Genomic DNA, 24,741 nt, shown 5'->3' on the forward strand with positions numbered 1-24,741 from the left:
TGGGATGGGTATATGAATAGGAAGGGTTTGGAGGGATATGGGCCGGGTGCTGGCAGGTGGGACTAGATTGGGTTGGGATATCTGGTCGGCATGGACGGGTTGGACTGAAGGGTCTGTTTCCATGCTGTACATCTCTATGACTCTATAACTCTATTTCATACTTTGGTTTTATGTATCAGAACCTGCTTTGCAGTTTCTTAACTTGATTTAAGTCATTGGCTCAATCAAGAGTCAGGCAGTTCAAACCATACTGACCACAGTCCTGCTGAGCCTAAATAAGTCACTGTTTCTTTCAAACACTGTCAGTAGGATGTGGCTTGGATTTTTGTACACCACAAATGGGGTTTGTCTTGCAGAGGTGCTTTTACTGTGCCCTAGTTTCACACAAGCTTCAGACCTGCCTGCCAACTTTCAAGAATATGTTCCTGTGCATATTCCTTGTTAAGTTGGCAGGAAAGGCTGATGGGATGGAAAAATGTTTAGTAAAGCCAGGGGACCATCCTCTTCCCACTCCACAGCAATACTGTTGTCTGCCAGTCCTCTTGGTGGTGTGCAACAGCAGGGGTCATTCCTTTCAGTTTTATTTTGATATACTTTTTCTGAAAACGTTTTAACAATATAAATTTATGGTACAGTTGCCATCGGTAAGAATTTTAAAATGGTTTAATTTATTTCATCTTGCACTGCTTAATCTGGCTGGAGTATGTCATACTGAACCTTGATTCTGATTTTTGTTTTAGAGATGCACTGTCCCCTCCATAAAAATCTATTATAAGATTGAGAGTGTAGGGAAGAACCAGGAACTGAGTTTTAAAAACGGGCAGCATAAACTATTCAGATCTGAGCTTGAATTCCAAGTGCTAAACAGCTTCCTATTAACTCCTGTTAAATTTTTCTACTTGAACAGTGCATTTAAATGCAAAGTTCCAATCCAGGCATGAAGCACTTCTCAATTATATGCTTATTAATGCTTGTCACATTAAAGACCATCGCCTTGCTGCCAGGCTTCACCTGGAGACAGCTGCACACTTTCAGAGGCAAGGTTTTGTTCAGTGTTTTTCTCTCTTGTTTCAATGCAAGTTGAATTACAGAATGAATGGGCTAACGGGGACAAAGATCTCTTAATTGGCACTTTTAATTCTGCACTTTATGGTAATCCTTAAAAGACACAACTAGTTTAACAAGAACGGTATTATGTGAATAAGGGTTCAGCTGCTTCTGTGCCCAGACTTGAACCTTCTCTCTTTTGGGTGGCAGGAGGAAGAGGGGTGCAAGAAAACATCATCCCCCTCACCTTCTAAGGCCTTCCTTTCATTATCTTTGTGTTGTTCTCACGCTCTCTTTTTCTTGCACTTGCATACTTGCTCTCAATTCCACCCCTCCCCCACTCGCCTCTTTAATTTCTTTTGCTGTATTTTCTTTCGTTCTCTGAATGTAGGCATCACGGGCAAGGCCAGAGTTTATTGCCCATCCCTTGTTGCACTTGAGACTGTGGGTTATTCTTTTTGAATGTCTGCAGACTCAGAGGTGAAGGTGCTCAGGCTGCTGTTAAATTCAAAGATCTCAGGTTTCATAATGAGTTTAGGAAATTCTGATGTGGTTCCTCGGTCTGAGTTTACAGCTCCGATTGACCCACAGTTTAATCCATTTGTACAGCAGTAGCAGAACTGAACTCTCCTTTGAGCAGAAGGGGTTTGCTCTTTTGAGGTAGTGGTTAAGGAATCCCAACAACACGAAAGGTCAGCATCATGGTAACCACTGCTGTCCCGTAGTGTATTTATCAGGGAACCTTTCACTCGCTGTCACAAACATCAGTGCAGCTAAATGAAAACTTTGGACTTTCATGGTTGGCCAGTAATTCCTTTAAAATAAAAAAAACTTTCTTACTTAGACTGAGGGTGCAAAGGAGAGATATTCTAATTGAACGTAATTCAAGTGCTGTGCTTGTAATTCATCTATGAGCTAACTGCTGATGCTGCCTGGCATCCCCTCCTTTCGTTCTTATCAAAAATAGACTAAGAACTCACTATCTGATGTTGTGGGCATATCTGAAAGTGGCAATGGTTAAACACTGCAGCGCGAACACAGTCATCAACTTGGCAAAATTGGGGATGGTTCAAATGCTGTTGGGAATCTAACTTGGCCATGAGGGACCTCTCGCAATCGATATCCATAAACTGCACCATTGCAAACAACCCTAACTCTCCCAATGCTGACCTTTTATCATGTATATCCATAGAAACTGATGAAAATTGTTTGATTATCATTGGAACTTCATGAAAGAAAATCTAGTGGCAGGAGCAAAAACAGGAATTGCTGGTAAAACTCAGTAGGTCCTGTAGCATCTATGGAGAGAAAGAGTTAATGTTTGAGACCAGTGATGATGCTTCTGAGGCAATTCCTGTTTTTGTTTCAGATTTCCAACATCTGCAGGTTTTTTTTTATTAGTGACAGGTGTTCCTGTACAGCACCACACCAAACCGACTGGATAGTGCAAAGGGCTGAGATGAGCAGACATTCAGCATGCCAGATATCAACTCACTTCCAGTTGGTTGTGGCTGTTTATCGGGTTTATCACAAGTGCAGTATGTATTCCAATCCTTGTTCGGTCTTTGTTCTGGTTTGCACAAATATGGCCGCACCTGTGTTAAACCAACCCCTCGCTGTGAGGGGGGAGCCTGTCGATTCGAGCAGCTGTTGAATTAATTGTCTGTTTGTGGTTGTGACTGTCTGCTGCTTGCTTCTTTCGATGACTAGTGCACGTTCTTGCTATGAGTTGGGCGTAGTTGGAGAGTGGGGCTAGAAAGATGTATGTGTAGTGGTTGAACCTCTCTGAGCTTGTGGCTAGCACAGCCTTCGCTTTGTGGCCAATGCAGCCTTTGCTCAAGTTTGCCACAGGCATTAACTTGTGACCAGTGAGATTGATGCTGTCTGTGAATAGGTTGAGTTCAGTTGCTGCAGCTGACAGCATTTTGAGTGTTGTTCCATTGCAACTCAAGATAAACACACGCTGAAATGGTGTATTAGGATCCTGGACCCTGTTGAATGTGCTTTTACCTCACTTTTTTTTGTTTCTTTCTCCTCTCTCTGCCCAAAGCAGTGTATCTTAACTAATGTAGGAGCAAATGACTGCAGATGGTGGAATCTGTACTGAAAACAAAACTGCTGGAAATCACAGCTGCATAGGCAGCATCCACGGAGAAAGAACACACTAATATTTTGAGTCTGGATGACTTCTTCACAGCTACAGCTCCATGGGTGCATCTTAACTAATCTTCATCTTAGTCTGTGTACTTAGTGAGTTTTTGAACTCTTCAATGCATACAGCTGAGACTAGGTGTTCAGAATCTGTGTACTGCATCGCACGGTTATGTCTTTTTATTGTCACTTGCCTTGCTATTGTTGTGAAGGAAACCTGAAATGCTGCTTCAGAGGGAATGTCAAATCTTGAACATAGAGGTGAAGTTAGGTGAACCCGAATTTTAAAGCCCAATCCTTTTTATTTAGTCGTCTAAACAAAAAATCTTTGTTTCTCATATCACCCTCTTTGAAAAGGAAAATTGTGAACGTCACATGTCAACTCTCAGATTCCGTCAAGGGGCCAAAGACAGTTAGACTTGATTAAAATGTAGATTCTGAATTATAAGAGTAATTGGTCAATACTCTCAGTAAGGTGAAGCCAGTACCTGCAGGTGAGAGCCTAACTAGTAACTAGTGGAATACTTGTGGTCATTGCTGCATTTGTAGAAGTTTGCAGTGGATCCTCACAGCCGCGATGTGACTCCCAGGCGCAGTAGGTCAAACTGTAGTGTATCTATGGGAAAAGAAAAAATGGGAGAACTCTCCATGATGTTGTCCAAAGCCACTTGAAACATCAGCCATGCTGTGAGTTAATTTTAAATGTGCTGATCGTTATGCAGCTAAGAAAACCTTACAATCATTCTAAACCTATTGTGCTAGCAACAATTAGAAAATAATGTGTGATTTTGGTATTGGTTAAGAACTCACTGCACTTAGTCAACATCACAGTTGAATATCTCCAATAATGTAATACTCCCTCAGCACTGCCTCAAGATATCAGTCCCATTGCCTTGGGTTTGAGCCTGCAACTTTCTGACTTGAACTGAAACTCACAAACCAGACTTTTTTTAAAAAGAAACCAAATTGGGGTGTAACTGAATGCTTTGTTCTCAAGCATTATTGAACTTGATGTGTGAAGAGATGGACAACAGTTAAATACAAAACGTGTGAAAGAGAAGTTCCACTGAGGTGTGAACTGTCACGTTTTCCCTCAAATATTTATTTCATTGTGGCTGCCTTTGTAACATTGTGCAATATTTCTTGTTGGATTACATAACCCATTGTAATGGACCTTTTTATTTGCACAATACTTTGTTCTGGAACTTGCAGATATGGTGTTCCCATGTATCTGCTCTGATGGCCTTTTAAGAGCAAGGTTCTAGATTTGTGGGTGTGTAAGCACCCTTTGCACTGTACAATACGATGGGTGTGCCAAGTTGATTAAACTATTTAAAGTACTGACGTTGCACAAAAATCTGTAGTATACAGTTTTTTTTTTACTAGTGACTGTCCAAACACCAAGTGGACATTTTTACAAAGCATCAAATAGCACTGCTTGCGTCTGTGCAGTCACTAACTGTGACAGCAGAGTACTGTACTGAGATCTGTTTTATTAACTAATACTGTCATTGTAATATTGAAATGCAAACATATGAGAACAATGTTACAATTAATATGCATTATCTGAATTTGGGTGGGGATGCAGATAAATACCCTTTCTAAGTGGTTGTCACTTTAATGTCTCTTTTTCTGATACAGGATTCAAAATGCCTAGTGGCAAAATATCGTGGGAAAGTGAATTAAGGGGAATCAGCACAAGAATTCCCTTAGATAAACAGCATCTTGCTCTGCAGAGTGTATTATACATGTCTGGACAAGCTGAGAACATGTAACTAGCATTACGGAGAAAGAAAGCTTTTTTTAATGTCAGTGTGATGTTGGCTAAATTTAAGCAGGGACATGTTGCACGAAGATGTTTTGTGAAGATTAAGTTATCAATCCAGACCATTTTGTGTTATGACGTCTGTGTTCAAAACAAACTCATTAGCTGTTTTCTATCCAATGGTTTCTATGTTTCTCCACAAAAAGTGCGTGTGTGTGTGTGTTTTATATATATATATATTTTAATATAAAATAAATATGAAGTTAGAGTGTAAAGATTCCTTGTGACCAAGCTGTTTTCTTTTATGTAAATATTAATCCTTTTGAAATAAGTTATGTTATGCACTTGCAGGAGAGTCTGGCCCCGAGCCCTCGTTGATCATTTTGTGGTGAAGACTGCAAGTGCAGCCTGTTCAAATGCTGCAATAGTTTGTGATCAACTCAACAACACCTTGCATTCATATAGCCCCTTGAAAATAGAGAGTAATCTTCAGATATCTTGAAGGCATAAAAAAGTCAAGATAAAAATATTCTTAAGGGGGAAGTGGTTAGAAACTTAGGACAAAATTGTTTTGAAGTTGGAATTTTGTGGACTGTGGCAGGATTTTGTGCAACAAGTCTGGTAAGGCCAGCCTCAATGTCGGGGGAAAATCATTGCAACTTTTATGCACCTGGGGGCTGGTATGGTGAGTTTCCTGCTAGGAAGCAGCAAGTTGTTTGGGGGTGGGTGGGGGGGGGGTTGGGGGGAACGTGCTAATATTTTGTAAAGTGTCTTATCAATGCCACGGTGTGAGCCCTGAAGATGGGTTACACCCAAAACAGTGACTTCTCCACCTCCTGATGCTGTCTGGCTTGCTGTGTTCTTCCAGCCTCCTGCCTACAGTGTGTGTCATTATCATTCAACTTCTTATTTTACCAAACACATCAATAATCTATGATGTGGAAGTGCCAGTGTTGGACTGGGGTGGACAAAGTTTAAAAATCACACAACTCCAGGTTAGAGTCCAACATTTGGAAGTACTAGCTTTCAGAGTGCTGCTCCTTCATCAAGTAACTAGTGGGGCAGGACTACAGGTGACACTCTTTCTCTCACACACGTGCGCACACATATACACACATACTCTTGCATATTCACGCAGATGCTCAATCGCACCCTCTCCCTCAGAGAAACACACACACGCACACGCCCTCTCACAGGCTTATACTCTGTCACGCTCACACACAGACTGTACAAAGCACATGCAAATACACACTCTCTCATGCGCACTCCCACTCTCACGTGCACACTCTCAAGCATACACTATCTCTTTTCTCCTCCCCCCATCCCACAACATGCACACGCACACACACAAGTCCAAGGAGTGAATTTGCGTTTGCACACAATCTGCAGACAGTCAATCCAAGTGACATTTTATAGATTCCTTCTTTGGAAATAGAACCAGTCTGACTCAAGGTTGGAATACAGACAGATTCGAACCTCACACCTTTAATGCATTGTCTGAGCTGAGATGTCACCTTTCTTTAATAAAATCTTAGGTTATCTCAAGAATGTGATTCTTAAAAAGTTCTTGGATTTACATATCAATGAACCTAAACCTGCAACCCATTCTAAAAGATGAAAGCCTTAACAGCGATCTAGGTTTGATCAATATATCATTTTAATTACATGACACCGATCTTTTGCTATAAATTGTGCCTTATGATCCTGCCCCACTAGTTACCTGATGAAGGAGCAGCGATCCGAAAGCTAGTACTTCCAAATAAACCTGTTGGACTATAACATGGTGCTGTAACTTTTATCAGTAAGCTTGATGTCTTTTTGCAATCTGGACCTCAGAGTGGGTACTTGGTGACTGCAGCTTACCATTTGCTCAAAGTAGAAGTGCTCCCTGAGTGAGAGGCAGATATTAAGGGAGCTGAAAGTAGGGTGGCTCCGTAGTTATTGCTGGCACGGGTGCAGAGGTGTCCTACGCAAGTGTATTTGCAGCACAGAGGGTATGTAGGGCTTAGTTGTGTTCAGGGTTGGGTTGGGTGAGGGTGACTGGGGAAGACATTGCAGACAGTGGTGAGTGCGGTAGAGCATGAGCCTTAGTGGGAGATGGATACAGCAGCAGAGAAAGTGCGAGGTATGAAGTATAAGGTATGAGGTGACATTTAATGCTGGCAGAGTGGAAAAGGGCATTGCATTTCTACAGACACTTGAGACAGCACTAGGTTGCAACCTCACCGTGGTCAGGGGTCGTTGTTTCCACTGCTGGCCCTAGTAGTACAAAGGCAAAATGTCGTTAGCCGCCTCTGCTCAGCAGGACCTCCTGCTCCCTGTCTACAGAGGGGGTGCCGAATTTCCCCAGTCCGCAATGTCCAGGGCAAGTGTCAGCAAACGTGCAGGACAGCACTGGACTGATGGTGCTTATCCGAGTGCACAGCAGCCTTGTAAAGATTGGGCCAGTGCCAGGAATGCTGGCAGGTCGACATATCCTGGTGATGACGAGCTGTGCTGGAAAAGCTGCGGTAAGAGTGGATAGACACAGGCAAGAGTGATGCCATGAGGTGGGATTGGCAGTTAACATGGCAAGTTTAATGAGATATTGTGAAAAAATTCAGTCAAAACACCTCAAAAAACCTGACACAATTAGCACTTAACTAAGAAAATACAAGAATCTGTCCTTAGACAAAGAGATGAGTTTACAAGAGATGTGGATAATGTAAAAATTGTAGAAAACTTTGGAGAGGGATATTCACAGCATTGGACCAAGACCATTCAAGACTCCTCCATCTTTGGGAATGCGCAAAAGGTCAGTATTGGAGTTGAACGGTGCAATAAGGCCATGGAATGATTTAAACACAAATTTAAAAATTTTAAATTTGAAGGTGTGGAGAAGTTGGGCTCAATGCGGACAGAGGCGCTCGAATTAGTGTGGGCTAAAATGTGGGGAGGTGTTGTTTAAATGAACTGAAGTTCACAGAATGGGAGAGATTGGCTGGAAGAAAATCCATATTGTTCCTGGCAGCAGTGACATAGTCGGAGGTTTCAGCAGCAGATACACTGTGTTCGCATACTGTCGTGTGGAGTTCTGGAGTGCTGTGTAGGAGGCTGGCAGACAGATACCTGCAGATTTCCCACACTGGAGTTCCTGTGACAGAGGCAGACTGTGCCACCAGCATTGTCTGAAACAGAAACTGAGAGATGTAGATTCAATGCAGTGTCATAAGTGCATTGTGATACTAATAGTTGATATGCAGAGCATGGCATCTGACCACCCTGGTGTATAGTGGTTAATGATTTAAGGTGGGTGATCCTTCTCTCTGGTTCTGTCTGATCTTGCCCATTGCTGGTGCATCTGACTCAGATGCTTTGTTCCAAGCAGGGGTTATTGCATTGGTTTGATTCTGTTCTTGGGCGATAAACTTGGAGCATTGGTTCTTTAAAAATGTTTTGGCAGTATTGCATTTCCATGGTCCGTGTGAGAGAGAGAGAGAGGGATGGTGATCTAGACATGAAAAGACAGCAAAAAGCCAATCTAAATCTTCTAGGCTCCCTGTACAATAGAGGTAATAACACCATCTCACAGACAGACAATCTCCTGGCAGCTGATCCTTTTGCAACAACTGTGCTCCTTACATTTATGTAGTCATCCCTTAGATTTCTTATGTGTGATATCTTCTTCTGGGTCCTGACCACCTCAATGAAACAGGAGTGGAAAATTAAAATCATAGTTTATTACTTCATCAGAAATCTGCTTACATTCTCCACTGGGCCAACGACATGTTTGAAAAGAGTGGTTTTGTTTGGTTTACTGCATGGTATGTTGTAGGTTTAATAGCCTCTGTTTTGGCCTGGGGGCCAACTGCAGCCCACCTACTGTTTAAGCCAGCAGCTCGGTACCTTTGCCTTTGAGCCTCCTGTCGCAAACTGTTTGCCCCAGGGTTTTTGATGAGTTCAGATTGCTTTGACCTCTGCTGTTCAGTATCTTAAGGCATGGGACTCTTAGTAGAAAGGGCTATTGCAGCTTCAATACAGTAAGTGAAAATGCCATATAAAGGCATTATTTGATAAATTATTGGTCCATTTACTTTTTCCTCTGAGGAAGCAACTGCCATGTGCTTGGCAATTAATCCACAGTGGTGTCTTTGAAATCAGAAGTTCACTGTGTCGGTCCTATGTTGTAGTTCAGACTGAGTCTTGGCCAAGTTTGATTTCCTCCTTATCCAAATATGTAGCAACTCCTGGAGAGGGAGCTCTGGTTAATATTTCTCTTCTCTCCCCATTAGCTCAGTGAGATTGTGCTCTCTAATTAAGGTATGGACTAAAATTAACTAACTTCATCTCTCAGCAATCATACCAGGGACGCGGGGAGATTTGTGTTACAGTATTCTGTTTGTGTGGGCATGTTGATTACATCCGCAGGCTGAAGATTTAACTCTGCGCAAAGTGTATTAGCAGAAACTGCTTTTTTCGGATGAAGCTGTTCAAAATGCCGTGCTGGCCTCTCTTGGTTATATCCTTTGTCATGCTGTAGTCATGGTCTCATGGTGGGACCAAGCTTGAAACTGAAATCCAAAGCTATCCATGGAAATCTTACTGGTTGCTTTTCATGTCATTGCATCACAGGTTATTCTAACGAACCTGTAACCGGATAGTGTTTGAAAGGCTGTAGTCCTATCTAACGCAAAGGAAGATGACTGTGCCTAGTGAGGAACCGTGACCATCCTCAATCTCAGGAGTGCATTGCAGAAGCTCCTCAGGGTAGTGTCTAGATCACCATTTTCAATCCGTTGCTTCATCATTGACCTTCCCTGCATCATAAGGTCAGAAGTAGGGATGTTTGCTGTTGATTCCATAATGTATAGCGCTATTCATTACTGCTCAAACGTTGCATCTATATGCAGCAAGACTTGCACAACATTCAGGCTGGTATGATCATGGTAAATTACATTTGTGCCAAAAAGCGCCTGGCAATCAACATCTTCAACAAGGGCGACACTGGCTATTGCCATGTGGTATTCAGTGGTATTATCATGACTGAATGTCCCACCACCATTGTCCTGAGGCTTACCATGGACCACAAACTGAACTTGACCAACCATATTAATACTGCTGTTACAAAAGCAAGTCTGGCTGTAAATTTTGCACCTGGTAACTCATTCCTTGACTCCAGAGAACCTGTCAATCATCTACTTGGCACAAGTCAGGAGTGTGACGAAACACTTTGCACTTGTCTGGATCAGCACAGCTCCAACGGCAGTCAAAAGCTTATAGAAATCCAGTAGAAAGAAGCTCCCTTGATCAATAACCTAAATGTCACCTTAAATGTTCAATCCTTCCACCACATTGTCTGCAGTGTGTACTATTGACAAGACAAGCTACAGCAACCTACCAAGGCTGTATTGAGAGCATCTTCCAAACCTTTACCACCCAAATAGACACAAGCAGAAGATGCATGGGAATGCCACAATCCGTAAGTTTCCCGTCCAAGCCTGACTTGGAACTATATCAGCATTCCTTCCCTATCACTGAGTCAAAGTCCTAGAATTATTTTCCTAACTGCGTTGTGGATATAGGAGCAGATTACTGCAGATGCTGGAATCTGTACTGAGAACAATAAATGCTGGAGATCATAGCGGGTCAGACAGCATCCGTGGAGAGAGACCAAGCTAATTATTTGAGTCTATGCTCAAAACATTAGTGTGCTGTCTCTCCGTGGACGCTGTCTGACCCACTCTGATCTCCAGCGTTAGTTGTTTGTATGCCTCTGCCAGGTGGTGTACAGGACTGAGGAAGGTAGCTCACCACTACCAGCTCAATTAGAGAGAGTTACCAAATGCTGGCTTTGCCAGAAGCATTCGGAACTCTTGAATCAACTTTTTTTTTATTAATCAACGTCAGGTTGTTGCTGAGAATTAGAGGTTCTTGTTAACCAAAGAGGGGACAGTTTTCTTGTTTGTTGGGAAGTGTGGAGGTCCTGAAGCTGTTATTCAATGTTTCATAGAAGTAGCAAAAGGTGGGTGGGGTGAGGGGATGCAATAATGGGCACTTGTACAGGCTGCCCTTGGTAGGGCCAGAGCAGAAGTTTGTTTTTGAAGTAAGTTTTTTTTTCTTCTCATGTACTTAGTTCTTTTGGGCTGGTATTGATATCGCTGTCCAGTTTAATTCATGATTCAGAGATGCCGGTGTTGGACTGGGGTGGACAAAGTTAAAAATCACACAGCACCAGGTTATAGTCCAACAGGTTTAATTGGAAGCACGCTAGCTTTCGGAGTGACAATCACCTGATGAAGGAGCGTCGCTCTGAAAGCTAGTGTGCTTCCAATTAAACCTGTTGGACTGTAACCTGGTGTTGTGTGATTTTTAACAGTTTAATTCAGTACAGACAACATTCCATTCCAAGACCTACTTAGTCACTTTGCATAATGTTGGACAGTTTACCTCTGGACTATCAGGAGAGTCTAAACCAAGGAACAGTAAGTAGTGCAGTGTGCAATTGTGTTCCAAATATTATGAAGTCTAACGCATGTTGCCTGGTATATTTAGAGCTGGTGTGGTTCTTAATGATTTTAGCTTATTGCTGTGATTTGCAGCTTTTGCATTGAAGTGCTACTTTCCTGTTCCTGTCCTTATCCTATCGAATACGTTAATTTTGATGGCAGTAATAGCTCGCCCTTCCTGTTATGGGATGTAAATACAGGAACAGTAACTTCAAACGCCACAGTGACCTCCATGCACATAGTCATTAGGCATGCTTCCAAATAATTTATTGTTAGGATGCATGATGTGAATGAGTGGGCATCTGTAGTGGGCAATAACATAAACTTGGTTTGGATCACCTCCTAGAGTGCTCAAGTTTTGCCCAAGAGAGCTAAGGTAAAATAAGAATTTATTTTGACTAGCTTTAGCTAATGAACAAACAAAGGACCTTAATGTTAATAAACAGAATACTTATTGTGTTTTTACTGTCCAGGCCTCTGGTCCACTCCAAACCAGGTTGTATGTGGAGTGTAGCTTTTTTTAAGGACTGTTCCAACAACACTGCTATAGCATTGACTAAAACAGTCAAGCATTCCCCGATTGGAAATACTACTGTATTTTTGCGCAATAGTGGGTGGCACGGTGGCACAGTGGTTAGCACTGCTGCCTCACGGCGCCAGAGACCCGGGTCAATTCCCGCCTCAGGCGACTGTGCAAACTCCACACAGACATTCTCCCCGTGTCTACGTGGGTTTCCTCCGAGTGCTCAGGTTTCCTCCCACAGTCCAAAATGGTGAATTGGCCATGTTAAATTGCCCGTAGTGTTAGAGGCAAGGGTAAATGTAGGGGAATGGGTCTGGGTGGGTTGCGCTTCGGCAGGTCGGTTTGGACTTGTTGGGCCGAAGGGCCTGTTTCGACACTGTAAGTAATCTAATCTAAAGCAGTTTGGGGTCCTTGAGTCCTGTTTAAATTTAAAGTGATATCTAACATGAAAATGAAGCTACGCTGTGATGTGCTGGGTGAATCTAGTCCATAGCAGTGAACAATTCTGTGCCAGTTAGTGCCTGGAACACAGGACATAACTGTAATCTCCTGAAGACTGTTCAGAGCTAATACAACTGACCTGCTTAACTTTGCAGAGGGCTGAAGTGGGCACTGCAGATGCTGGAGATTAGAGTGGTGCTGGAGAAGCACAGCAGATCAGGCAGCATCCGAGGTGCAGGAAAATCGACGCTTCGGGCAGAAACCCCTTCACTGGGAATTCCTGATGAAGGGCTCCAGCCCGAAACATCGATTTTCCTGCTCCTCGGATGCTGCCTGACCTGCTGCGCTTTTCCAGCACTACTCTGACCTTTCCAATGTTGTCCACCCTAGTCAACACCAGCACCTTCAAGTCATGGCAACCTTGTATATGTTTAACATCAACCTCTTGGTTAAGCGTGTGTGATGGATGATCTTTTCCTGACCCTGTTGGTACTTTGTTGTGACTTTTTATAATCATAGAATCCCTACAGTGTGGAAACAGGTCATTTGGCACAACAAATCCACACCGGCCCTCCAAAGAGCAACCCACCCAGACTCATTCCACTACCCTATTACTCTACATTTACCCCTGACTAATGCATCTAACCTACACATCCCTGAACACCAATGGTAACTTAGCATGGCTAATCCACCCTGACCTGCACATCTTTGGATTGTGGGAGGAAACCGGAGCACCCAGAGGAAACCCATGCAGACACGGGGAGAATGTGCAAGCTCCACACAGGCAGTTACCTGAGGCTGGAATCGAGGCCAGGTCCCTGGCGCTGAGAGGCAGCAGTGCTAACCACTGAGCCACCGTTACAACTTCTGTTCTAATACCACAGAGAGTCGCAGAGAATACTTTATTATTATTTACAGCTGGAGCATGAATGGTTTTGCCTCTCCCATCATGTGATCCATTCTAATGGCAAATTAAATGGGCAAATGAGTATTAATCATGTGCTTTCATTGCTGTCTGTGTCCTTTTGGTTAAGACTCACGTCAAGGCTTGATCAATCAGGGAATCAAAGGTTACAGAGAAAACGCAAGAAAGTGGATTTGAGGAATGTCTGATCAGCCAAGTTCCTATTGAATGGTGCAGCAGGCTTGAAGGGCCGAACGGCCTACTCCTGTTCCTATTTCTGATGGCCTTATCTGCCTATCTGGTTGCATTATTTTTACAAAATACAAATCCTTTTTAGATTACGTTGCTGATGGTGGTTTTGCAGTTCTATATTGAAGGTTGCTTTGATTGCTGTAAAAACCAGGTTGAAGCAGATATGTTTAATTTGTGAAAGAAAACCTCCAGTTTGGGGAGTAAAATGTCTGGAGATGAGTAAGTGGTGCTACAAGAGGCGACTGTGTATCTCTGTGTGGTTTTTTCTGGTCTTGGAAAAGAGGGTTTAAAATAGCTCATTCTGTTAATCAAGGTCCTAATAATCTTCAAAAATGGCTGGGTTTGAGGTTTGACTGGAACGCTGTGGGGCCTTTACCGTCCAAATTTGTCTCTTATCACTTCTTGTGGGAAGATCAAATCTGGTTATGCTTTTTATTGAGCTTCGCTAGCATCAGAAGATTTCTTATGAGACAAGTAAAACCTGTATTCTGTTTTATTTGCTAAAAATGTGAGCATTATGACTGCATTTTGTTTCTCAATAGAAAGAAGCCAGTGGTAATGGTAGATTGACATAATGTGGGGGAGGGGATGGGTGGTATGATTTGAACTGCCACCAAACAAGTTCTTACCAGCAAAATTGTAGGGGAATGGAAAAGACTGCCTTTTTCTGGGTCACTGTGTTCTGTTGCCACATGACCCACTTCCTGTCCCCTGACCGTCTACTTGAAGTGTAGGGGGTTTGTGACTCTACTGGAGACATGGTTATGCAGCTGTGATGTTTCATGGACACAGCTGAGCTCAGAGTGGATAAGAAGGTCTCTAGTTGCAAAAATTATCCCCTCCCCTTCAGCCTGATCCACAAAAAGCAAAGATACTCTATTATAAGTTCCTATGGGTTGGACAAGGAGTGAATGTTTCGAGAAGATCAGTTGCTCAGGGACGAGTTGGTTTTGCATTGCTAAATCTCACTCTTGCCTTTACCCTGGATTAGATTTGTACCCCGTCAAACTTGTGAGCTCCCACTTGCCCACGAAGGTGAGCAATGGAACATCTGTTTATCAGGTAGCTTGAACCGTACCCCATGGCTGTTACAACACTATTCAGGTCTCTCTGACAACTGTAGGGAGTTACAGTGCAGGGAGTCCAGTCACCATTCAATCATAAGGGATTTTGATTTACTTTAAACCTGAATTCTCACCTTCACATTTGAGTGTTAACTAGTATTTTGCCCAAATAATCATTTTTTACCTCCAGTTTTGAAGTTGTCTGGCCCTATTCCCCAATAGGGCCAGACTATTTCAAACACTTGACAACCACTGATGAAGGAGCTAGTGCTTCCAAATAAACCTGTTGGACTATAACCTGGTGTTGTGGAATTTCTAACCCTGTCCATCTCAGTAGATGGAGTCAGAATTGAGCCTGGGGTTTTGCATGTCCAGTGACTGTGTATAGGTCAGTGAATGTCTAGTACCCTTCCTTTCTAGTGAGGACTCTGTCGAGCTGTGTTAGTGGAGGAGGTGGCCAGGCTGTGCCTACTAAGACCAGCAAGCATTTCCAGATCTCTCTGCATGATGCCTGAGTGCGATTTCATTCACCGCACGGTTACCCTTTCCAGGTTAGCACCTCAAACTGTGATACGCATGGTGCTTTCCAATTGAAGTTTGTAAGCACCTCTGAACATTTTCAAAAAAAAGTACACGTGAATATAGCAAAGCATTGAATTGACTGCTCTTTGTATTCTCAAAACGCCAAGCAATTTTTAAACTTAAGCCTTTAATTAGTAGGTTAATAAAAAAATAAATAGTCAGTTTCCTTCTCTTTAGGGGCATTGATTGGTCACCGGGCTATGGCTATCACCTCGTCCTGTATTTTTGTGCAAGTGCGTTTCATTCACAGCCAACCCCAGAGAGTGCAGGAGCAAGTCCTGAGGAAGGATCACCAGACCCAAAAAGTTGACTCTAATTTCTCTCCAAAGATGCTGCCAGACCTGCTGCTTTTGTCAGTGGATCTTTAATTATTCTCTCATGGGATGTGGGCATCACTGGCTGGGCCCAGCATTTATTGCCCGTCCCTAGCGGGTCTTGGGAAGGTGGTGGTGAGCTGCCTTCTTGAGCCACTGCAGCTTATGTGGGGAAGACCCATAGTGCTGCTAGGGAGGGAATTCCAGGATTTTGACCCAGTGACACTGAAGGAACGGTGATATATTTCCAAGTTAGGATGGTGAGTGGCTTGGAGGGGAACTTGAAGGTGGTGGTGTTCCCATCTATCTGCTGCCCTTGTCCTTCTCAATGTAAATGGTCATGGGTTTGGAAGCTGCTGTCTGAGGAGCTTTGGTGAATTTCTGCAGTGCATCTTGTAGATTTTAAACTCTGCTGCTACTGAGCAACACATCCAGGCATGTGGGGAGTATTCAATCACACACTGTTGTCGATGGTGGACAGGCTTTAGGAACTCAAGAGATGAGTTACTTGCTGCAGTATTCATAGCCTCTGTCCCGCTCTTGTAGCCACTGTATATGTATAGCGACCCAGCTGAGTTTCTGGGCAATGGAATCGCCATTGAAAGCCGAGGGGCAGTGGTTAGCTTGTATCTTATTGGGGATGGTCATTGTCTGGCATTCGTGTGGCGTGAATGTTATTTGTAGAACATAACAGCTGCATCCTGTCCTCATCTGTAATCTCACGTATTACATTTAGCATAAATGATCGTCAGTAGTGTTGAATAGCAGTATCCTGCCCTCACAAGGTAGTGCTGGACCAATTGCAGTACTCCCTCTGCTTCCCCAACATATTCAGGGTCTCAGACCTTTTAACTTACTGAATGAACTTACTGATTAGCTTCACTTTCAAGAACGACTTGGTAACCCTCTTCAAAGTACAGTTTCAGAGAACACAGCTGACAGTCTTTGTGGGTGGTCACCTACTGGACATTGGCCCAATTGTTCTAATGGGTGAAAAATCAAAGAACTGGGAATGGTGGAAATCAGAAACAGAATCAGAAATTGCTGGAAAAACTCAGCAGGTGTGGCAGCATGGTTTAATGTACTGGATCCAAAATGTTAACTCTGCTTTCTCTCCACAGATGCTGCTGAGTTTTTCAGCAATTTCTGATTTGCTTTAATCAGCAGTGTATGTTGGGAATAGAACTCTGTAAAAACGGAGAACTATAAAATGCCATGAAGTGTTGGTTCACTTAACTTACTTTTCCAATTCCAGTGTTAGTGTAGTTTGGTGGTAGTGAGCAATGGGATTTATGTGCTGAGATTTCTCAGGAGCTCATTGGGACGCAGTTATTTTAATGACGGAAAGCCTGTATGCCAGTAAATATTTATAATGAACAGCACATGTATGATGGGGTGTTGCTGAGTCCAAGCTAGGTCAAAGAGCTTTCTAAGCAATTATTTCGCTTCTAAGTAATGTGAAATTTCATCAAGTACTCTTTGGACAGCTGAGATAAAAATAAACCTTTTCTGTTAGCGTTGTTGGATTTTATAGAATATAGTGTAGAAGCAGGCCATTCAGCCCATTGATTACATGCTGAACCTCCGATGAGCATCCCACCCAGACCCATCCCCTACTACCCTATCTTTGTAACCCTGCATCTCCCATGGCTAACCCACCCAGCCTGCACATCTCTGGACACGATGGGCAATTTCCCATAGCCAATCCACCCTGACCTGCACATCTTTGGACTGTGGGAGGAAACCGGAGGAAACCCTCACAGACGTGGAGAGAATGTACAAACTCCACACAGACAGTCGCCCGAGGCTGGAATTGAACCCAGGGCCCTGGCACTAGGAGGCAGCAGTGCTAACCACTGAGCTACCCCATATTGCCCCTGAGTGGAACAGTGAAAATTGAGGTTAATACAGACACTTGCCTTCCAGAATAGCAGTGTTGTATCATTGTGAATGCAAGAGTGTATGCCAAAAGTTGGATGCTAATAATCTGTATTACACCTGAGTCAGTTGTACCCTCTAGCCTTTTTGAGGCTGGGATTCAGGTTTATGCACTGGGTCCTCCCACATGCTCGGTAGCAGGTAGAAAGTGAGGACTGCAGATGCTGGAGGACCAGAGTTGAAAAATGTGGTGCTGGAAAAACACAGCAGGCCAGGCAGCATCCGAGGAGCAGGAGAGTCAATGTTTTGGGCATAATCCTTCATCAGGAAGAAGGGCTTATGCCCGAAATGTCGATTCTGGCCTGCTGTGTTTTTCCAGCACCACATTTTTCAACAAAAGCAGGTAGAGAGTAGCAATCAAGTGGAACCCTGGCAGATTCCTTTCTCCCTATACCCAAAACCACTGCAACATCTCAGCTGCTGGCATGCCTGAGACCAGCACACTGTCATTTCCCATAAAGCCATGTGGGACTCTGATAGGAATATATGACCACAATGTTACACATGTACTTTCCCTTCCTCACTGCCATTTCCTGTTGACCAGAAGGAGCCTTTGGCAGCCAGTCAGGTGAGTAGCTGTTTCCTATTTTCTCTCCTATTTAGTTTCTGTACATTATGGCATCCTGAATCTCTGTCTGCTTCCTATTCCCAAAGTGTCCCCAGTGTTTTGTAAAAGTGTGTGCAATAGACTCAAGATGGTTTGCTCAGGGTTAAGGTGCTATATAAATGGAGCTATTTGTTATTGAATATTGTTAGCATAAAAATCTCAGTCCATGAAGCCTGTCTCATGAATCCACACAAAATAGCTTGGCTATAATTTATCAGATGGAGTTTTGTAAACTTTCTGTGCCACAGTTTGTCTATTTTCTAATGTCATGGAATAGCCATGTAGAATACAGGCTCCAAAGATTAAGTGTTATCCCAATATGCTTTGGCTGCAACACCACAGTAACGTCTTGTTTAAATCATGAGGGTTGCCAGAAATTACTGAGGATATACATTCCAGCATTATCTACAGTTTCAAAACCCTTACTTGGGTCCAAATTGAAATTCTCTGCACAGCCTAGTTTGAGTTGAGGGGGTGAGGTGAGGGCAAGTGAATTCCACTCATCCCAAGTCTAGACTTTAATGCCACCATCTTCAATAGGGTTGCTTGTTCAGCAACTAGGGGCCTTGTGCCTGACATGTTTAAACAGCAACTCCTTGCCTGTAAACACAAAATTCCTAAAGTGTGCAACACAGAGCCTTTTAAAACTGCTGACTTGGTTTTCCTGAACCAGTGGGCAAGGATTGTGCAGCTAAAAACCAGGAAAACCCTTGAATCCTTTTGTCCTTCAGCATTGTAGCTCTGGGCAACGTTCCCACACTTTAGCCTCTCAATGACACTGCGTTTCAGAGCAGCCCTCTGCCCTCCCAGTAGGTAGTTTAATTGGAGTGTGCTGATAAATGGTTCCTTAGCAGCAGGGAAGGGACAGCCCGAAACAATGCAGCGGTTGGTCCAATAAAAAATGGATACAGGGCTTGCTCTTTGTTGAGGGACATGAAGAGGCTGACTGTATAATTTATTGGGAATGGCACTTGCACCATGTTATTCTTAATGCTGAGAATCCATCATGATTCCTCACTAATGAGTGCGGATTTATGGCTTCCTCTGAGGTTTTATCTTCCTGGAAAGTTGATGTGTTTTTTCCACTTGTGTCCTTATTGCCCGGCCACTTATTGTCTTTGATTTTTCTGCATATGTGGCAAGATTTGCCTTTACAGCTAACATTGAGGGAGCTGGTTTAACGATAACCTCCGTGGCAAATGTAGATCAATTCTGACCCATGGGTTGTGGTTGAGGGTTGGGAAGTGAAGGTGTTTGGAGGAATTGGGGCAAGTGGAATACAATCTTTTTGTAATGCTAGCGCCATACCCAGGTAGGAGACTTCTCTTTGCCATACACTGGGCTCAGCTCTAGCTTAAAGGGCTCATGCATGGGAATCATCTACTGTCTGTAAAATTCCACCTTTACACTCATTTTTACTTTCTTTTTAATATTAACATTGGAGCAAAATGTGTACTTATCATCCTTCCTCCAAAAAAATTCAATTTTTCAATAGTATTTGGGGCTGTAGGCTTCTCCCTCTGTCTCCCTCTCATACATATATATTTGGGGCTATTGTAGATGTAAGTCATTTGTGCTCTGTATCATATCCACACAGACATACATATTCCTTTAAGATTTTGCGTGCAGCATTGTCACTCAGTCAGGGGTGTCAGAGACGGCTCTGCTCACAGCTCAACTCCTCATCAACCAAGTGTCAGAAGATTTGTTTAATCTTTGTCCACTCTGTTTTGTATTATTTTATGTAAACGTAGCCCCACCAACTGCCTTTCAAACAGACTAGGAACGTCACTGAAGGAATCATTTATGTAGCTTTATTCACAGCCTTTAAGCCTGAAAATAGAACCAATAAAGTCATTTTGAAGTGTATTGATTTCCTCCCCCCCCCCACTTCCCATCGCTTTGGCGACTGAACTCCGCCAATGAGCCCCTACATTTCAATCCCAGAGACTTTGGCAGTGGGGGGTGGGGGTGGGCATTGAGATCCCTTTTCTTCCCACCTGCCCATGTATACTGCATATTAACATATGTAAGTCTCTGCATTTCAGAGTGGTTCATTGTGTGTGAAATACCTTATGCTTTCTGAAGCACCTGATGATCAGGGAACAATGGAAGCATAAGTCTTTACCCCATCATAAAATTGGACAATGTCTGAAATGCTCATTGGCAGAAGGCAGGTACAGCAGAATGCAAGGAGAGTGAGAGAAACTGCATTAATGCTTCTCTTATCAGAATCCAGCACTTCTGGATATTGACTGAGGTCTGGATCAGAATTCCTTGTGTTTCCTGCCATGGCCACATGGAGTTGTGTTGCTTTAATTTTTTTGAAATCATTCACGAGGGCCTCGCTGACTAGGCTAGCATCTATTGCCCATCCAGGAGGGAGTTAAAAGTCAACCATGTAGCTGTGGGTCTGGGGTCACATTTAGACCAGATTAGGTAAGGATGGCAATTTCCTTCCCTAAATGACCCAGATGAGATTTTCCGATAATCAACAATGGATTCATGGCCATTATTAGATTTTTATTGAACTCAGATTCCGCCATCTGCTGTGGCAGGATTTGAACCCAAGTCCCCAGTACATTAGCTGGTCTCTGGATTAATAGTGTGGCGATAATACCACTGGGCCATCTCTTCCCGTACTGCAGTGCAGATAGTACAAGGTGCTGGGTCCCAGTAATACAATGCACTTTCATGGGATGGAGGAAAGTTTGAAGGAAGAAAGGAAATTTACCTGACACTGCTGCTCATCTTCTATCTCCTTCTCATCCAAGTGGCTGCCCCAGGCCTTATCTGCTGATGTTATCACCTCTTCATTCTGCACAGCATGATCCCATGGGTGAAATGACTATTACAGTGGTATAGTTCTATAGCACCATCCAGTGGTAGGCACTGACTACTACAGTTATCTACTTGTTCAGATTATACTCTCTTCTGCATTACTGCTCAAGATTGGACTTCAGTAATATTTCCATCTCTGAGGAAATCTTCCTATTGACCTATAGCTTGCATGGGCTTCAGACAACCAAATAATGAACAGCAAGATGACATCTTGTATATAACGAGTATATTGTTTGAGCTTCCTATTATCAAAATGTAGCATTTACATGAGTTGCCCTCCAACAGGAAAGGTGCAAAGAGTGTGTGTCTGTGTGGGTATGTTGGTGTGAGTGTGTGTGTATGTATGAGAGAGAGAGAGAGAGAGAGAGAAAAGAAATAATGCTACAGGAACAGAATGGCTCACCAAGTCTGGCCTGCATGCTTTCAGTTTCTGTTCTGCAAGGCGCTGCCTCTGTTTCAAAGCTAAATCCTCTTTCAGCATTATCTACCATACAGTTTATAATAAGTGTCTGCTGTAGAAGTGCACAGTGTATGGAGTCCCAGCTGAGCCTGGCTCTTGTTAGAAATCCTTCATTGTTTGCCCTTTGTGTAGCTGCAATGCAGCTTATTGAGAAGTCGCTCCCCGATGGATGTGTCTGTCGTGGTGTGGACCGAGAGGTCACCATCTCGATCCCTGGCCACTGCTGAATTCATTGATTTTCTGCAGGGCTAATGAGTGCACTTCAGATCCTGGGCTGAGCAGAGGGCTGAGAAATGTGAAATAGTCGAAATTTCTCCTGATGCTCAAGAAACACCCTCCTGGGAATACACGTGTGGATGTTGAATGAGAATGGCATTGGGTTAAACTGTGATACCACAGAAGTACAGATAGTTCACACTTCAGATTGGGGGGAGCAACCAGAAGTGCCTCTGACACTGCACCCAGCAATGGTTCTCCCTATTTCTCCACCCTGCGTGAATGTGATAGTGGGAGGGAGGGTGCTGTTGGGTGTAGGAGCTTGAGGGAGAGTCACCATGACCAGAGGGTGAATCCTTCATCACTGTTCAAATTTGCATCTCTTACTCCATAATCAATATTATTACAGTTGCTTTACACTCCACATTTTAACAGGGTTCCACTCCACTGGGTCAGTGCATCATGTAATGTAGCGTTTGCTGCCATTCTGTTGTACATTTGCACTCCGCACTCTATTTCCAAGGAGGGCTTTCACTTTGTTTTTGTTCGGTTGCAGAGGAGAAACCTGAGCAGTCCTGCATGCCTTGAACCGAAGGGGAGAGAGCCCCTGAAGGACCAGTCTCCTGCCCCCATCCCGGACACCGCAGGCTTCAAACTGGACTCCGTTTGTCCAACAACAAACAGCCAGATTGAAACATTGAGTGAAAGTGACGAAGAGGAAGATCCCAAGAGTGACTGTGATAGCACAGAAGCCATCCTGTTCCAACGTTCCTGCGAGGATCTGGATTTGGAAATGATTGAGGAAAACTGAACTCTCTCAATTAAGAAAAATATCAGGACTTTTTTAAAAAATCCCATCAGAACACGCCTTAAAATGCATCTCGTGCACAACGTACAAGAGACGCATGAACTGTTCTCCCCACCAAATTTTGTCTTTACACTACTTTCCTAGTTGCACAGGTTTTTTTTGTGGTGATCATGTTGACTACAATCTATGAGCCTAAGGTAGTGGGGTGAAGAGATGAAGTTGCTCCCCCTCTTTCCCCTCCTGCTCATGAAATGATGAACTGTTTCACCTTCACTACAGTCCATCATTTGCTGAGGCCCATGTGCATATTGTGCATCAGCAGTAACCACCACCCCGGCATCTTCCAGGGACCAGTTGAGGGTGAGAACCAAGTGGTGCCTTTGGACATTAATGAAAGGGAGAACTGACGAGCAGAAACAGAGGGGCCTTGACTCTGCAATCTTGCAGTATTCAGGGGCCCCTTGTTTTCAATTTCACATTATTTACATAATGCCATGATTAATAGGATGGTTGGCTTCTCTCTTTCCCCTCTGTACCCCTCCCTTCCTGTCTCTGGGATGGGGGTGGGGTGGGAGGGTCGTGGTGGTGGAGGGGAGTGGAAAAAAGCAAAAAAAAAGTTGAGCACTGTACCTGAGCCATTTGATGACTTCTGAAAGGTTGAGTGCTCTCTCTCTCTGTCTGTCTGTCTCTCTCTCTTTCTCTCTGTCTCTCTCTCTCTCTGTCTCTCTGTCGTGCTCTCTGTCGCGCTCCACCCCAGCCAACTTGCCCATCCCTTCTCCCCTCGTTTGGGAATGAAGCTGCTGCACAGGATAGTTTTATATTTTGTGTGCCTAGCTGACAAAGCCAGTAGAGGTGAAGCAATTGCCCATGTACCTGCCGCCTGGATCTCAGCTCAATAAAGGGTGGAACTGTTAGTGGAGGGGGTTGGGGTGGGTCAGCCGAGGAGAGACCAGGAGGAGCAAACCAGACTAGTACAGCCAATTGAGTTCACCGATGATCTGGTGGGTTCATAGTGATTGTGTGAGACAATGTCTTGTTTTGTTACCTTGTGTAGACTGTATTTGAAGAGGCTATATTTTTGTTGTATTCTAGGCCTTGCACCAAATTTCTGAACCAAGATCAAAGATTCGCAACTTTCTGTCGATTTTCCTTGGTCCTCTTGAAGGGTTCTTAGCATTTCTAATAAATTTAATCAAAGATTGTGATAATATAACGACCACCCTCTCTTTATTCATTGCCTTATAAATAAAAACAGAAACTTTTTTTGAATAGTTTGTGTGTTTGTGTTTAAATTTGATTCCAGTGTTTGAATCACTCAGGCAGCACCAAGGCCAGGCAGCTGAGAGTTCCGCGCTTGTTCACAGTCTGTATTGAGTTAGCCAGGCATTGTAATTGGGCTCAGTACCTCACGTCAGCGAGCAGGAGAGAAGGGCTGCAATGGTACAGCCCCAATGGTCTGAATGAAGCTGTGAGGTATGGAATGGATCATAGTCAGTTGGGATCCATCTGAAATCAGATATTCTGCAGATCCCCTTTGATCCAAAAATATACTTTATTCATAAAATTTGTGAAACTACATTGCAAAATATTTTAACTCAATCTGCTGGAAGTGTGGAAAGTTAAACCTTTCATTTGTCCCATTGTGAGGTTCCCCAGTACAATTCCAATATTCTCGATGTTCACAATTATACGTTCCTCGTCGAATGTACAGCCTGAGATATCCCGCAGACAATCCTTACAAGACCTGGGCACAAATAGTAGTGAGGGGTGGGCAGAGTACAAACCTTTGAGAGAGAAGTTGGGGTGGGGGGATGCTGGTGGGGAGGGGCGGTGTTGGGGAGATGGAGAACGGAAAAAGATGAGCTCTAACGTCAGAGCACCTTGCCACTTACTAAGCAATTAGCGAGGCCAGTCTTTAGTCCATTTTCATGTTTCAAAGAGGAATTGGGATGCTATGTTGCAGCTTTACGGGACATCAGTGAGGCCACTTTTGGCGTTCAATTCTGGTCTCCCTCCTATAGGAAGGATGTTGTAAAACTTGAAAGGGTTCAGAAAAGATTTCCAAGGAATGTTGCCAGGGTTTGAGGTACCGTTGGGCCTATTTTCCCTGCAATGTTAGAGGCTGAGGGGTGACCTTATGGAGATTTATAAAATCATGCGAGAAATGGATTGGGTGAATAGCCAAGGTCTTTTCCCCAGGGTGAGGAAGTCCAAAATGTGAGGGCAAAGGTTTAAGGTGAAAGGGGAAAGATTTAAAAGGGATCTAAGCGGCACAGTTTTCTCACAGGGTATGGAATGAGCTGCCAGAGAAACTGGTGGAGGTTGGTACAATTGCAATATTCA

General features: G+C 43.6%; 1 protein-coding gene across 5 annotated transcripts in view; it reads left to right on the forward strand.

Annotated features, from left to right (window-relative positions):
* The window catches only part of LOC122556843 (protein FAM53A-like), a 174,661-nt gene that overhangs the window by 120,285 nt on the left and 29,635 nt on the right, over positions 1 to 24,741 (forward strand). For 4 of the 5 annotated variants that reach the window (XM_043704079.1, XM_043704080.1, XM_043704081.1 and 1 more), the window contains one exon: positions 22,147 to 23,669. The exons of the other annotated variant lie outside the window; for it this stretch is intronic. In XM_043704079.1, the coding sequence (XP_043560014.1) occupies positions 22,147 to 22,401 (255 nt within the window). In that variant the 3' untranslated portion in view covers positions 22,402 to 23,669. Of the gene's footprint in view, positions 1 to 22,146; positions 23,670 to 24,741 lie in introns of those variants that run through there. 5 annotated transcript variants of the gene reach the window in all.

This window comes from Chiloscyllium plagiosum, chromosome 14, assembly GCF_004010195.1.
Source record: "Chiloscyllium plagiosum isolate BGI_BamShark_2017 chromosome 14, ASM401019v2, whole genome shotgun sequence".
NCBI lineage: Eukaryota > Metazoa > Chordata > Chondrichthyes > Orectolobiformes > Hemiscylliidae > Chiloscyllium > Chiloscyllium plagiosum.